Genomic DNA, 17,328 nt, shown 5'->3' on the forward strand with positions numbered 1-17,328 from the left:
CAATCATATCACATCTTCTTTTTATATTTATTAACACGTGTCGCACTAAATTAATTACTCGAATATATTCCTCACTATATGGCCTTTGACACAAGAATGGAAATACACTGTGCACAGAAATGAACTATGTGAATCTCAATAAAGAATAACTATTTTATCAAATAACATAAATACGATAAATTAACGAGATACATGTACATTAAATATACACGAGATAAAGCATTTTATTATCGATTTCGGAGTTTGTTTTCAGATAAAAATACAGAACAGGTGTACATAATACTACAACTATATGATAGTATATTTACATAACTTAACATGTTACATTGAAAACGAATCTTTCCAATCATCATTTCTGTAAAATTCATTTTCATAATATTCCATTACATTCTATAAATCAAACCAGTATAAAAACATTAATTCATAAATTATGCTTAAAAAAAAGAATAGATATGACGAAAGATTTCGAAATTTTTAATGTCACTTTCGGTTTATGAATATGGTAAAGAAAGCAACAAACACCATACCAGACAGTGTATTTGTAGATTGAGTTGTAGAAGGAGCTGTGTTACACAAATTGGCGTTACATAAATACTCTGTATAACTCGAACCTGGTGGTACCATACCATTCTTCTTACAGCCTCTTCTTACTTCTGAAAATATAACCAAGAGATGTACTATCTTAAAACATAAAGAACAAGAATGTGTCCATAGTACACGGATGCCCATCCGCACTATCATTTTCTGTGTTCAGTAGACCGTGAAAATGGGATAAAATCTCAAATCTGGCATTAAAATTAGAAAGATCATATCATGGATGGGAATGTGTGTACTAAGTCTCAAGTTGATTGGACTTCAACTTCATCAAAAACTACCTCGACCACAAACTTTAACCTGAAGCGGGACAAACGGAGGAACGGACGGACGAACGGACGGACGCACAGAACAGAAAACATAATGCTTATAAATGGGGCATAAAATGTATGACAATTAATAGAGCACTGCGAAGAAAGTCAAAATGAAGCAAAACAAAGATACATAAAACCGCTTCAAGTTGTATGCACAAATACGTGTCATTCTGAAATGAGGCCCCTGTGAGTAGGCTAAAACATTTCGCACATATTACATACATACACCACATGGAAAGATTATGAAAGAGTTATTTTACGTGCTGAGAGCATGACAATCTGCTAAGATTGGACGAAAGTAAACTCATCATAGATACCAGGACTAAATTTTGTATACACGCCAGACGCGCGTTTCGTCTACAACAGACTCATCAGTGACGTCCGAATCCAACAAAAAAAAATCATAAAGCCAAATAAAGTACAAAATTGAAGAGCATTCAGATCCAAAATTCCTAAAAGTGTTGCCAAATACAGCTAAGGTAATATATGCCTGAGGTAGAAAAGCCTTATTATTTCAAAAAAATCAAAATTTTGTAAACAGTTAATTTATAAATATAACAATATCAAAGATAATTCATGTCAGCGCAAAAAGTGCTGACTACTGGGCTTGTGATACCCTCGGGGAAATAATTCTCCACCATAAGTGGCATCGACCCAGTGGTTGTAAATAAACTCATCATAGATACCAGGACTAAATTTTGTATATACGCCAGACGCGCGTTTCGTCTACAAAAGACTCATCAGTGACGCTCGAATCCAGAAAAGTTTAAAAAAGCCAAATAAAGTACAAAGTTGAAGAGCATTGCGATCCAATATTCCTAAAAATATTGCCAAATATAGCTAAGATAATCTATGCCTGAGGTAGAAAAGCCTTATTATTTCAAAAAATTCAAAATTTTGTAAAAGGTAGTATACAAAAAAAAAATATATCCAAAAACGGACGCTTAAAAAAGATATTGTGTGTTAAATAAAGGCAACAGTAGTATACCGCTGTTCAAAACTTATAAATCCATGGACAAAAAAAAAAATCGAGGTAACAAACTAAAACTGAGGGAAACGCATTAAATATAAGAGGAGAACAACGACACAACATTAAAATGTAACACACACAGAAACGGACTAAGCATTAGACAAAATCCTATAAGAATAACAAATATAACATCAAAACCAAATACATGTATTTGGGATAGATAAGTACCGTGACACGTCTTATAGTAATGTGAATTCACACTCAAAAATAAGAGAAAACAAACGACACAACGGAAACACAACGTTAAAATGTAACACACACAGAAACGAACTATAATATAACAATGGCCATATTCCTGACTTGGTACAATACATTTTTAAAGGAAAAAAATGGTGGGTTGAACCTGGTTTTGTGGCATGCCAAACCTCGCACTTTAATGGCAATGTTAAATATAACATTAAAATGACAACATAATATTACAGGACTACAATACAAATAAATAGGAACACGCGTATTATGCAAAGAAACACATGAATAATAGATAACAAAAGGCATCAGGTTTAAAATTCAATACGCCAAAAACGCGCCTCGTCCACACAAGACTGACCCAGATATAAAAGTTCGAAAGTCAAAAAAAAGTTCAATGTTGTACAGCACTGAGGATCAAAAGTTGAAAGGTTAAATCAGCAATAAGTTTCAATCGTAGGCACATATATATCCACAAAGAAAATGAGAAACATTAGATAATTCTTACATTCAGTCAATTGATTTATTCGTAATTTCTAATCAAACTAAGTATTCTCCTTAGTGTTATGGTTCAACACATATCGCGATAAAGAAGTATGCTAAGATTGAAGGTCACATTTTATCAAATATAGATGGCAGGTGGCAGGATTTCGTCGCAGAATGAATTGTGACAAAATTTGATTTTTTTTTATAAGCTATATCTTGATATATTTTAATGTTAGAAATCTTTATTACATAGTATGGCTATGCAATGATAATAGCACGATATAAAAACAATACCATAAGCAAATATTATTTTTTTTTGTATATAGATATAGGAATATATTTATCAAAGGTACAAGGATTATAATTTAGTAGATGTGGTGTGAGTGCCAATGAGACAACTCTCCGCCCAAATAACAAATTTATAAAAGTAAACCATTATAGGTCAATGTACGGCCTTCAACACGGAGCCTTGGCTCACACCGCACAAAAAGCTATAAAGGGCTCCAAAACTACTAGTGTAAAACCATTCAAACGGGAAAACCAACGGTCTAATGTATAACCCGCATATGTTGTCTCACATATTTTATTTAAACACCGCTTTGGAGAGTCACAAGTTTTAAAAAATATATGTCCATAATCCACTTTACTAGAATGGTCTGATTATAACCACAATTAAACGAATATGAAAAATTAATGTGTGTGCTATACATTTTCTAGAACCAATGACACCCTTGTTCACCTTTACTTTCCGATTTAAAAATGTAAGGGTCATTTGAGCTTTAAGTTCTACGTATACAAGGCATCATTATATCCTATTTGTATCAATTGCGTGAGTCCAAAACCTGACAAAGGATCAAGTTATATCATACGCCAATCCATATTCATATAGACACGTACACTTTCGTTAATACCGGCCTCTACATTTTGCGTTTCGTGGCAGTTTCATCACCACGATTAAAAGAAATCTAAGGAATATTTTAATCGAATTTAGTGTAGAAATATTTGGAAATATTATATACAAATACTTGTTACCATAACATGGAATAATATGGATTGAAGTTGTTCCATTTGTGACAATTTCATGTTCCTATAAATCTTTAATTTTTATAAGTTTGAAAAAATCTAGTGCCAAAGATTTATTTTTGATATACACATGTATATCAGTGTATTAAGAATTCAAAATGAAGAAAACTATAAAATGGATCCCCAAAAAGAGACTTGGTTACAAAAAAAAACCCGATTCTAAAAGGCAAATAAAGTATACATACCACTGGCATAAGAAAATAAAACCCATTTGTAGCATTGTGTGTTACAAGAAACAGTTTTCAAGTAGTTTGGCAATGGATCTGTCAGGCCACAAGAACTTTGTTGATTGGACGAAGTACAATTATAACATTGAAAAGCTGAAAATATAAAGTAACATTAATAGCATTTGTATACGATATACACATATATAGCATGGTTGAAATCTCCATAAACAGTTTAAAACCGGCCAAGTACATTTTTATGTGTCTTTCCCAACCAAAGAACATAGGTAGTTGTAACCCGACGTCTCTTTTTCTTTGTATTAAAAGAAAATGGTCTTAACAAAATTTTCAATTTTTTTTTTCTTCACTACTTTTTTTTAAACCAAATACTTTAAACAAAATATTTGATGCCTCTTCGCTTAACAAGTGACATTTAGGAGTAAAAAAAAAAAGAATGGTCAACCGATTCCGAAACGATGGAAATAAAGCAGATATCTACTCGAAACACTGCTGAAAAGTTACGCGAGATTTGGCGGAAAAATGTTTCGGAAGAGGAGAAAACACCAAATCAATTCTGGAAAGGTAAGATGTAATTTCTAGATTATTATTCTTAACAGTAGGGTAAAAAAGAATAAATGAAGTTAACACAGGTAATTGAAAAATGTTTATTCAAAAGGGCTAAAACAAAAGTTAACCTTATCAATGTTCAGAAGCAGACATGTGCATTTCCAAATGACCAAAAGCAAGCAACATAGCAATTAAATCATCTGTATCTAGAGGATTTCGATACCCTGTACATCAATGTGTTACGCAGGCTCTATTAAGTAATAGATGTCTGCAACGCTGGAAGAGTAGTTCTCAGTCCAGAACAAGGAACGCTTTACACAAAAACTCTTTAAATTAATTGAAGTATCTCAAAACATTAAAAGCAACTACGAGGACGAGTCAAAACAACAACAACAACAACAACAATTTTTATTTGTCAATCAAGACGCCCCGAGGAGCAGTACAATTATAGTTTAAATTAAAGTGTACAAATAATTGTGGTGATTTTTTTCATTGAAGTTACAATACATGACAATAAAACTAAAACTATATTATATAAGAGAAGGGAGACAACAGACACAGTATATATTCTCAAAGATAATGAGTGAGTGAACACAATCAGTACCGTTTTATAATTAGAGGAGCTGTGGACTACTCATGTGTTAATACTTAGTTTTACTCTTCTAGTCTTTATTAAACAGGAACCAACGAAAATTCAGTTTAAGTGTATGGCCAAAACACTCCGAGGAGAAAGAAAAGAAAATAAGAAACGTTAATATATATATAATTATAGATGTCAATGAATTAAATGCAAATCAAATAGAACTTTTTAAAAGAGTCTTAAATTTTAAACCGACGCATACATCCATTCATTAAGAACTTGAAGAACACATACAAACATTTTTACATAGATAAAAGAAATACAATGAAGAGGAAGATGAATGTTCAATAAGGAAAACAAATCAAATTTCATTTCCTCAAGTGAAATAATGTTTATCTTAAAAGATGCATAGCAACTTATTAAAATAGTACTCCCACTTCAGCGGGAAACATTTTGTTCTTGTGACAAACAACGTAAAAATGTCCAAAATCTTGTTAGAAAATGAATATTCTTACTAAAAAAATTGCGAATGAAAATGTGGAATGTGTCAAAGAGCCAACAAGTAGCATTTAGTATTGCTGATTTTCATTCAGATACCAAGTATCCCGCTTAAACGAAAATGAGAGAGACGGCGTTTTAAGCAGATAAGATACATCAATTTCATTTTTGAACAATAAATAGGTATAGTTTTAATTGTCTTTGGCGAATAAATATTCTGTGTCATTTTTTTTTATATTTAAATGTATGAACAATGATTGTCCGAAATATGCATGTACACTATTTTCACTGGATAACGATTGTTGAACCATAGTTTTGTATGAAACCCATACATATGGTAATACAGAACACACAAAATTAAAAGTATTCAGTCTCAATGAAATACCTTGGCGTGTGCTATAATAATTTGGAATCACTACTATTATATACGATTGTTAAAATTGATATTTACCGGCACCCAAAAGTTCACAGTACAGAGAAGATATTTTTTTTCCAAAGGACTCAGTAGGTATGTTGATTGTTCATTTTGTCCATATTCTATGTATATCTCCAAGCGTACTTTTTTAATTTCGAATAATGTCATAAGATGCCAAAGTTTAAAGAGATTAAACTCAGTATTTTAGCAGTTGTGACTTTATTTTACATATATCAGTGACGATAGAAATACGATGTTTTCAAAGAAATTGAACAAAGTATTAGGACTACACGGAAACTATTATGCTATGTGTACTAGCTATCAAGAGTGTACATGTGTGGTGAAGATTTTGTCTATTTGCGCCTATAATTCAACCACTTTGCTATTTCAAAATCTGTAATTTGAATCTAATATAAAATTAAAGTAATAAAATTAAAAAATAATAATTACCTGAAACTTCACCAATGATAAAAACACAAATAAACAATATAACGACTGTGACCCTCATCTTTCCAATTGTTAGAATATCTAATGTAAATTGTTTTAAAACTCGAGGCGATATATGTTGAACGCAATGTTTGCCGACAAAGATGAAGTGGAAGATTAATGTTCAGGTAGGCGAAAAAGGAAAGTTCATTTTTTGATTTCCTCAAGTGAAGAAATGTGAATATTAAACTTGAGACCCTGACATGGATACTTATCAAAAACAATACTTCCTCTCCAACTGGAAACATTCTATGTTTGTGACGAATAAAGTAAAACCCATCCTAAAATGCCCATTATAGGGTGAACAAATTGACATTCTTACTCAAAGTATTGTTATTTGTTTTCAGAGTTCAAGCTTCCCATTTTCAAGAAAACTACAAAATGTAGACAGACAACTTTTAACGCAAATTAGATACACCTATTTCAATTTTAAACCATAAATGGGGAGAGTTTTAATTGAATTTGACGAAATAAACAAATGCGAGATATACATGTACACTTCTGTTAATGTGATTGCTCAACCATAGTTTCGTTTGAAACGCATATTGAAATAAAGAACACAAAAGCAGTTTTCACTCTCAGCTGAAATACCATGACATTGATATCAGCACGACTATTTGATTGTAAAAAATTATAATTAACTAACACACTAAGTTCACAGAACAAAGAAGATTAATTCTCAAGGTTTTTTTCAAAGTACTAGCTAAGATGATCATTATTTTTGTCCAAATCCTATGCAAATCTCCAAATTACTTGATATTATCTTGAACAATAATAATAATATAAATACAATATTTATAGAGCGCATTATATAATGACAAAAATTACTCTAAGCGCTTCACATTAAAAAATATATAAAATACAAAAATACATAAATCATAGATTACAAAGCACTATCTTAAAAGAATTAAACAAGCAAATAAAAATTTATAAGATACTTATAAAAGAAATAAAAATGCATGTACTCTAAAATATATAAAACTGTCTAAAACTAATGCAGTCAATTAAAAGTATATAAAAACTACAAGAAATCCTTAAAAGCAGTCCGAAATAAATGAGTCTTGAGTTGCTTTTTAAAAACATCTAAGGAATTTACACTCCGTAAAGACGGTGGCAAATTGTTCCAGAGTGTAGGCGCAGCCTTGTCAAAACGCCTCTCACCGTAGCTTTTCGTTCGAACGTCATTTGGAGGATGAAGGAGCATACTATTTTCCGACCTGAGGGATCTACTTGGCTTGTATGGCGTAATTAAATTTTGAAGGTAACTCGGAGCCTTGCCATGCTGTGCTTTGTACACATATAAAATAAGTTTGTATTGGCAACGGTAATGTATGGGTAGCCAGTGTAACGAAATTAAAACAGGTGTAATTGAGTCAAATTTCCTTTTTCGTGTTATCAAACGTGCTGCTGTGTTTTGTACCCGCTGCAATTTACTGATAATGTTGGTGTTAGTACCGTACAACAATGCATTGCCATAGTCCAGCCTTGATGTTACTAGGGAGCATACTAGTGTTTTACAGGCTTCAACAGAAATAAGAGATCGAATTCTACCAATATTCCGAATTTGGTAAAAACAGGCCTTAGTGATCGCACTGGCTTGATGTTCCATACTGATGGTTTTATCAAAGTACATTCCCAGATTTTTCACACAAGAAACGTCGCTCAACACTGTTCCATCAAACGTCAGACGAAAATCTGAAAGATGCTTCAATTGATGTTTTGGTGCAAAGATAATTAATTCAGTCTTGTCTTCATTAAGTTTAAGCATATTGGCACTCATCCAATCACCAATATCAGACAAACATTTTTCTAGGCGTTTGGACAGATCGCTCCAGTCTCCTTTCGGTTTTATAATTTGATACACCTGAGTATCGTCTGCGTACGAATGGTATGACATTCCGTGGCGTCTACAAATTTCGCCTACTGGTTTTGCAAAAATACAATATAGTTTCGGCCCTAAGACCGAGCCCTGCGGTACACCAAAGTCGAGTTTGATATCGTCAGATTGTACTGATCCTATAGCAACACGTTGAGTTCTGTTTATAAGATACGATTTTAACCATAGCAAAGCATCTCCGGTAACGCCAAAAGAATATTCCAAACGATCAAAAAGAATCTGATGGTCGATGGTATCAAAAGCGGCCGATAGATCGAGCATGAGCAAAACGGCACAACAGTTATTATCTAATGCATAGGCAATATCGTGATGAACACGTAAGAGTGCAGTTTCCGTGGAATGACATGTACGGTAGGCTGACTGAACACTATCATGTAGAGAATGTGAACTCATGTGATTTTCTAGTCGAATGTCGACAACCTTTTCCAGTGTCTTTGAAATGAAAGGTAAGTTGGAGACTGGTCTGTAGTTTTTGAGTACCTCTTTATCTAGATTTGGTTTCTTAAGTAATGGTCTCACAACAGCTTGTTTGAACGACAAAGGTACACATTGTTCTGATAGCGACTTGTTGACTATATCTGTGATTGACGGCAACAAATGATCCACACAAGGCTTAAGAAGTTTTGTTGGTAACGGATCAAGTTCGCAAGACTTTGTAGGAGCAGCCAAGATAATTTTACGAAGTTCGTCATTTGAAACTGGCGATAACGATCTTAATGGTTTACCTTCGAATTTTATATCAGCTCTCATTGGATCACGGTTGTAATGTGCTGCATCATTCTTAGCCGTGAGATTGTCACGAATGGCACTTATTTTTCCAACAAAAAATTCACAAAATTTGTCAGCCAGAACTTTTTCATCTTTATGCGAAGGTAGTATGATTTCTCGCCTATTGCCCATTAAGTCATTTGTCAAACGATGTTCTATCTCGGATATTTTTGTTGAAAAATAGTCCTTCTTGGATTTAAGGAGAAGCTTGCTTGCTTTCAGACAGGTCTCTTGAAATATTTGACGATGAACTGTCAAATTCGATTTCCGCATTCGTCGTTCTGCTTTTCGACGGTCTCTCTTAGCTAAGCGGAGTTCGTCTGTATACCACTCAGTGTTAGGACGCATTATGATGTTCCTCGATTTTAATGGTGCATGCCTATCGATGATTGAACTAAGCTCAGTGTTATACAGGTTTACTATATTTTCAACCGGCCCTTTACGATTTTGAACTATTTTAGTGCTGCTCAAATCTTGTATGAAGTCAGTTGTTTTGATGTCACTAAATTTGCGATAAGACACGGTATGTCGTTGTTTCGGTGGCTTTGAGATCTTCAATGATGTAAACAAAGCTAGGTGATCACCAGAAAGATTACCATTCTGATCGAATAGACATGGGTCCTTAATGGATGGAGATGTTTGCACTAGCGTGCTGTTGTCTCTTGTTATAACGACATCAAGTGTGTGGCCCTTATTGTGTGTTGGTCCTTGGACCTGTTGTACCAGTCCATGGTCGAGAAGAGTTTCATTGAATTTCCGAGTATCACTCGCATTTACATTATCCAGGTGAAAGTTAAGATCGCCCGTAATAAGCAACTCGTTTGGTATGACAACAAGCCGATCTAGGAACTCGGACCATTCCTCAAAGAATGTGGTGTTTTTCAGTTTATTTGTCCGAGATGGAGGAGGACGGTAGATGACGCATAGTCGGAAATGTTGTGATTTAACTTCCACATCGCATTCTAGCAATTCAAAATGTGTGAAGGTTTGTGCGTGTTTGGAACGCTTAATTTCAATATTTGATTTGTGGATAACGGCTACACCACCACCTGTCTTTCCTTTTCTCGAAATTTGGTGAATACGGTATCCATTTGGAGTAATTTCCGAGATAACTTGTTTGTCAATTGAAGTACCTAGCCAGGTTTCGGTCAGTGCTAGTATATCTGCATCATTTGAAAGCATAAAATCACAGATCGAAGTCGATTTGTTCTTTACGGATCTTGCGTTAAGTGAAATGAGAGAAATTCTATCAATGATTTGACTGATAGCTGTTCGCGGAATCTTTCGAAGATACGATGTTTCACCAACGAACGTTTCATGAGTGTTCTCGTCTGATCTATGACGAATTAGAGTCCTGATCGTATGTGTATCGTTACTATTAACAGTTATGATAGATGAAGATTGTGGTGTTATATGTATCAAATTTGTATGGGAAATAGTTCCTCTGTAGGAATGATAAGCACACGAAACCCTGTTTGATGTCACAACAGTGCGGATTGGTCGGGAAAAATTTCTTCCGGCTTTTGTCCCCCGTCTCGTCTTATGGGTAGATTTCACGATGGACGTACTGTATTTTGAAATATTTTGACACGTAATCCACGGATGGCTGAATACTTGAGCCGTAGATAAAAATAGCCTGACATGTTGTAATGAGTTCATGGCTGATTAATCACAATTAAAGTTTGTTGACAAAATGTAAATGTTCTCTAATAATGTTATTTCTTGCTGAATTGTTTAAATAAAACAGTCATTGATGGAATATAACACTATTTACGATAGAGTCAAAATTTAGGAAGAAACAATGTCTGGAAGTCACAGAAAAGGCAGAAATATCACTTACGTTGTGGGAGCTGCCATAAGCGCTAACCAACCATTTCTTCGATACAGTACAACAATGTATCAAGAAGCCAAAGTTTATAAGAAATTGATCAATATTTTAGCAGTTGTGACATTTTTACATATGACCCTTTATCAATGACGTTTAACAACATGATGTTTATTTTTTTTTAAAGAATTCAACAAACTATAAGACAATGTGGACATTATTTCGTCTGTGTGTACTATGAAAACCGTGTGATAATGATTTGGTCTATTTGCACATATACATCAACATTTGAAAATTTCGAAAACACATAGTTTTAATCTAAGGTACAATTAAAAGTTAGAAAAAAATAATTACCTGAAGCATCACCAATGATAAACCCACACATAAACAATATAACAACTTTAAACTTCATCTTTCCAGTTGTTGGAATATCTAATGTAAATTGATAACTCGAGGCTATCACGAGATGTTGAACTTATATGCATCTAAATAAAGTGTGATAACCTTAGGTAACTGATCCTTAATCCATTGCGACACTATTTACTTTATCTGATATGAGACAAATACAAGTAAAAATAATGATTTTATCATTCGTAATATAACTTCTGAATCGCATATAAAACGGGCGGGTAATACAAACATAACAGAAAATGTTAAAAATATCGAAGTACACAGCCTCAATCCGTTTGTAGTACATGTAATTTGGTTGTTTTATGTCTTTTGTAAATATCAAACTTTTATTAAAAAGAGAGATAAAATGATAATGTATAAAATGAAAGGTCACAACGGAAAATTGAAGTCATCTCTACTCTCTATTGCCCACTACGCTCAAAGTTATGATGTAGCCCTACATCTCAAGCTAATTTAAATAGGTTTTAGTATCTTTTTATCATAGTCACTTAACTTTGAATTAGCATTGAGATAACGACATCTATACAGTGGAACGGAGAGTTAAAAGATAATGGGAGCATCACTTTTTTCATTCTTCTTGAGATGTCAGGTATACGCCAATGAGACACAGACTCAATAAAACAAGTGAAGAAAAGAAACAACAATCTATTGGGTCCACAATGCTCTTCAATATTGTACTTGTTTTGCTTTATAACTATTTTGATCTGAGCGTCACTGATAAGTCTTATGTAGACGAAATGCGCGTCTGACGTATTTTAAAAATTATAAGCCTGGTACCTTTGCTAACTATTAGTCACAAATTCTTTTTGTCCTTATTTCTGTGAACAGATAAAACTACCATGACAACACACATGAGCAATGTAACACTTATTTTACATAGAAATGAAGACAAAAAAACCCGACTAAACTTACGTTTGATGCACACATTTTTAATAACACAGTAAATATTTTGACAAACTAGAAGTTTATAGTGTTTACTTCAGAAGTATAGAAATAAAAAACAAAATCAAATAAAACATCATCCATGTCACCAAAATACATCCATTATTTGTATTTTCTATTTCTGTAACTTTGTATGTAGTAAACAAAGGCTGTACTCGTTTATTTAACCATTCCAAAGCAACTGTGTCGTTTTCTTCTTTCAGGTATGGTGACACCTTCACCCAAACCTCTTTATGGTAGTTGTTAATCCATTTGATCTACAGTACATAAAATACCATTGTAATATACAAAAGGTAAGGGGGGAAATGTATTTGTCTCAATGTTCCATCTAAAACGTTAGCTCAACCAAACAGTGTCTAATAAGTCACAACCTTTCACATTTTACAATCATTTCGTGCAGTTTTATCCGAGTATAACGGACTGTTTGAAGTATTGAAAAACATCGTTGCATAACAAACAAATATGCTTTGACATTAAATTAAGATAAATAGTTTGCTGCCACGGTCTGCCACCAAGCTCGTTATCAGTTCAACTAACAGGTGATAATATCATTATACATTTGATGCTTCCGAAGTTTTAATCTGGATTTATTTAAATCATATCGCCATCGTAGTGAATATGTCACAATTGACATATTTCATATACTGTATCATCTCGTTCGGGTGATATTTATCGAATTTGACATTTATTCGGTTTTAGTTGCGTTTTCATTCATTGTTTTCCGGATGTTCTTATCTGATTACCGCATTTTTTACCTGTTATTCACTACTTATTGACCATTTAAGACATTTGAAACAGAAGAAATTTTATCATTTCTGTAACAAAATCTTGAATCGGAGGTTGTTTTCACAAGATCCTTTTTATCTCATCACAGCATTTGCATATCAAACAAAGGCACAAAAGAACTATACTTACCTGTTGGTCACTTAGTAAGCTGGACTTGATCAAATGAGGTTCATATGGAACAAAAGTTATTGTGTCAAATTCCAAAAAGTCACACTTAGAGAAGTTGTTCTAAAATATACATGTAACATCTAACTATATTTAAATTGAATGAACACAAGGTTATAAGGCATATTCTTTTTTTTTATGTTTAAAGTTTTCGTTCACTTCCTTTTTATTATCTTCTTTATATAAAACAGTACTTTGCATCCAAGATATTGAAAGTCTTTATGATGGTTTCATTGATAATGAATGCTTACGAAAATAAAACCTTCTATCTTTTTTCTCTCGAAATACTATACTAATGTGAGTTCCGTTATGGATAAATATTTCACATGTTCGGTTTCAAAAAATAACTTGTTCCGGTTGTTTTAATTCCGAAAACATCGAAGCCCTCTAGTAACAAGTGGTTTTCTCCGGGCACTCCGGCTTCCTCCACCAATAAAAACTGGCCGCCACGAAATAGCCAAAAAGCCCAGCAACAAGTCTCTCATATCTTCATCTTGTACAATTGTGCAATATTAAATTTGAACTATATAAATCTGTAGCCATTTGATCCCTTTATATTTCTGAATAATTTTTTTCCTAATGTATATGCAGAAATGCAAATGAGACGTTTTGATAAAGACTCAATATTTGTCTTCATGAAATCTTTATAAACCTGCTATTAATATGTTAAAACTTTCAATATTTTTTTTTAAATATTAAAGACTAGTTTACTGGTATGAAGTCCGATACAGGTGCCAGTGTTTATCAATATGTTCCAGTTGATATGTTATGTGTTTCTGCGTTTGCGCAAGTGAGAATTTTGTACACTTGTTTTTCCTATCTGTTAATTTCCTGGCGATCCCATCATTTTCAGCAGCCAGATTCATGCAAATTCCAAATTAAAGTTTATAAACTTACATTTCTGTTCATTTTCTTCACAATTACTACATTTTCTATTCTCATACCAAATTTTCCCACTTCATAATATCCAGGTTCTGTAAAATATTTTTTATTTTGTTCATAAAAAGTAACATAACAAAAATACTAAATCCAAGTAAAATTCAACATGGAGAGTCCCAAATACATATATTTCTATATATTCTTAGCTTGAATATTTTCTATATTGTTAGGTTTTGATGCCATGTTACACGTTTGTGTAAGTTTATCAGTAACAGACTTTGAGTCATATAAATGAAACACAGCACATTCGATGAGCAAAACAACTTAAATCTGATGTTATTTGCAATATGATTATTGTTTCTTGAATTTTCAATCTATTTTTTATATCATATTTTTTTAGATAATCTTCTATTTATACTCGTACCATTAGAGAAGCACATATTCTCCTCAACTGGATAATCAGCTGGATCCGGTATATGTAGAAGCTGAGTTTGATCTGAAATTATATTTCCTATAAATTCTAAGTCTAAAAACAAACTTTCATTTCTTGGTTCACATCTATAAAAAGAATGATATGTGTTGTAAAACTGATGAAAGAACGGCAATCAAAAAGTAGCCTTAAAAAATTGTGACAATTTTTCAAAAAGACCAATATCAGGCAGAAGGCTTGACATCTGTACTAGAAATTGTTACCAAACTAGTTATTTTCAATTCACACTATAACGTATATCATGCATTCTTTGTGGTATAGGGAAAGTTATTTAACTATTTATTTACTTTATATGTTCTATTAATAAAGGCAACAGTAGTATATCGCTGTTCAAAAGTCACAAATTGATTGAGAAAAAACAAATCTGGGTTACAAACTGAAACCAAGGGACATGAGGACATTTTAAGAAACAAATGGTGGGTTGATCCTGGTTTTTTGGCTAACTAAACCTCGCGCTTTTATGGCAATGTTAAATATAACACTGAAAGGACAATATTACATTACAGGACTACAGTACAAGTAAACGCAAACGCATTCACGACAGAGAAATACACAGATTAACATTGCAATAATACATTTCGACATGCTAATAGGTATCAAAGGTACCAGGCTGATAATTTAATACGCCACACGCGCGTTTCATCTACATAAGACTCATTAGTGTCGCTAAGATCAAAATAGTCTGAAAGCCATACAACCATAAAGTAAAAAAGCATTGATGACTCAAAATTCCAAAAGGTTGTGCCAAATACGGTTAAGGTCATCTATGCCTGGGATAAGAAAATCCTTAGTATTTAGAATAAGTCATACTTTTGCAAACAGTAAATTCATATAAAAATGACCATATAATTGACATTTATGTTAGCACTGAAGTGCTGATTAACCACAGAACAAAAACAGCACAACAGAACCTTGTATTGTCTATCACACGACTTGATCGACGTCACAAAAGTGACGTCATAGGAAAATATATAAAATTTTGATATACAAAATGTAGATAAAGATTAGGTTTGAAATTATCGTATTATATGTAAAAGTATCTTTGAAGTATAATTAACAATTAGAAATGGCACAAACATCTGTCGAGAAAACCTACCGTATCCAAAGAAATTGGTTTCCAACGGTATGTCACTTGTGTAGCTAGCTCTAGAACTAGATATACGAGCTGGACCTTCTACAACTACGCCATAATGAGCAATACCATGGCCTGTTTCATGGGGATAGTCAACTCCGATCTCCCAAAGTGGTTGTCTAATAGCCGAATCTATTTCTTTTCCTACAAAATGCAATGCAAAAACGTAAAACCTCCCTATTATGTTAAGTAGTTCATGTGAAAAAAGTGGCTTAAAATATGTTGGGCAAATGCAATTAGCATATATATGCAATCAGAAATAGGTCGACTTTTATCATTTCAATATTGCCTTTAGAATTTATGAATGATGATCGAGATTTAAAACACAAATAACGCAGGTATCCGAATATTGGATGTTATCAAGACAAACATGACTATATTTACAAACACACAAAATTCAAAGTTAACAAACATTCATATTATATAAAAGTATATAATATATTTTAATATTTTGAAGGAGTTGATACCTTTGCAAATTTGAAAAAATAGAGGTAAAATAAGCACAATGATATTGTTATTGTGATCTTATGGATGGAACCATGCTCAACTACCGTCAGGGAGGAGGTGGTTTCGATCCCTTCTTTAGCCAAACTAAAGACTTTATAACATGCGGTCTTAGATCTTCAGGTACAAGTTAAGTTATCTGTAATTTATCGATAATATCATATTCTCGATAATGACATTTTGACTGAGTTTTGAATTGCATACGGAAGGGAATTCAGATATATCAGGACTAACTTCTTCTTTAGATGCACTCGGTCCCGCTCTTTTTGGAGATCATGCGATCCCCGCAGTATTTCTTTGTATCTTTGAATTGTCATTTTTAAGTCGATTTGCGAGATATGAACATAGCTTAACTATTGTTGCATTTATATTTATCGTTGCATGAATACATGTTATAAAAGTCGATAGATATTAACCATTCATTTATCAAGGTTAAAGAACATTATTTTAACCTTATTCAAATAAATGACTTATATCAGCTGTATCAATTAAACGTAAAATACCGGTTCGACCCACAGGAAACTTGTGCATAGCAAGGTTGAGATGTGCCATCAGTACTCTTGTATATATTTCCTGTAAGAAAAGTGATAATTGGCAGCCATTGCAATCATTATCGTTCACATAAATATTCAACAGAACAATTTTATATCTGATCGATTTAGGAGCGCACGATAGTTTCAAAAGATGCACACTCTAACGAAGTTAACCCATTCAATCCAAAACAGAGAAAATCAAGTATCTTGCAGAATAATAGTGTTAAAAAAAGACAAGACTTTGTAAGCTAAACCTCTCACTTGTACATGACAGTCGCATAAAATTCCATTATATTGACAACTATGTGTGAACAAAACAAACAAACATTATGGGTAAAAATGCAAAAAAGAGGGGTACAGCAGTCAACATTGTGTTAATATCTCAATCGCTATAAAACAAACAAATATGTAAACAAACTTTTACCATGGCATATCAACACAATGACGGGGTGTATAAGTATTAATATTTATTGTTCGATAAGTGTAATTTATTTGTGTAAAAAGAGGCAGATTTGTAAAAGCAAATTTCTTGTTTCTAAATCCTTAATATCTATTTCAAATGTTTTATATCGTTATCCGCTGCTTTACCTGAA

General features: G+C 32.9%; 2 protein-coding genes across 7 annotated transcripts in view; both read right to left on the reverse strand.

Annotated features, from left to right (window-relative positions):
- Nucleotides 1–199: 199 nt before the first annotated feature.
- LOC139496359 (lymphocyte antigen 6B-like) lies at nucleotides 200–11,404 on the reverse strand. 2 transcript variants are annotated; one of them, XM_071284889.1, is made up of 3 exons: nucleotides 11,248–11,404; nucleotides 3,879–4,013; nucleotides 200–653 (listed from the first exon to the last, which is right to left on the reverse strand). In XM_071284889.1, exons 1-3 carry the CDS (start codon nucleotides 11,303–11,305, stop codon nucleotides 481–483), a joined length of 366 nt encoding a protein of 121 aa, XP_071140990.1. In that variant the 5' UTR covers nucleotides 11,306–11,404; the 3' UTR covers nucleotides 200–480. The 2 variants fall into 2 exon arrangements, with proteins under 2 accessions (XP_071140990.1, XP_071140988.1); XM_071284887.1 differs by lacking the exon at nucleotides 11,248–11,404 and adding an exon at nucleotides 6,368–6,518.
- An 808-nt stretch (nucleotides 11,405–12,212) lies between these two features.
- LOC139496367 (xaa-Pro aminopeptidase ApepP-like) overlaps nucleotides 12,213–17,328 on the reverse strand; it is a 48,351-nt gene continuing 43,235 nt past the window's right edge. For all 5 annotated transcript variants that reach the window (XM_071284901.1, XM_071284920.1, XM_071284931.1 and 2 more), the window contains 6 exons: nucleotides 16,706–16,775; nucleotides 15,663–15,842; nucleotides 14,501–14,572; nucleotides 14,095–14,171; nucleotides 13,162–13,260; nucleotides 12,213–12,503 (listed from right to left, as the gene is read on the reverse strand). In XM_071284901.1, coding sequence (XP_071141002.1) covers nucleotides 12,279–12,503; nucleotides 13,162–13,260; nucleotides 14,095–14,171; nucleotides 14,501–14,572; nucleotides 15,663–15,842; nucleotides 16,706–16,775 — 723 coding nt within the window. In that variant the 3' untranslated portion in view covers nucleotides 12,213–12,278. The remainder of the gene's footprint in view (nucleotides 12,504–13,161; nucleotides 13,261–14,094; nucleotides 14,172–14,500; nucleotides 14,573–15,662; nucleotides 15,843–16,705; nucleotides 16,776–17,328) is intronic.

The sequence above is a fragment of the Mytilus edulis genome, chromosome 1, assembly GCF_963676685.1.
Source record: "Mytilus edulis chromosome 1, xbMytEdul2.2, whole genome shotgun sequence".
Classification (NCBI taxonomy): domain Eukaryota; kingdom Metazoa; phylum Mollusca; class Bivalvia; order Mytilida; family Mytilidae; genus Mytilus; species Mytilus edulis.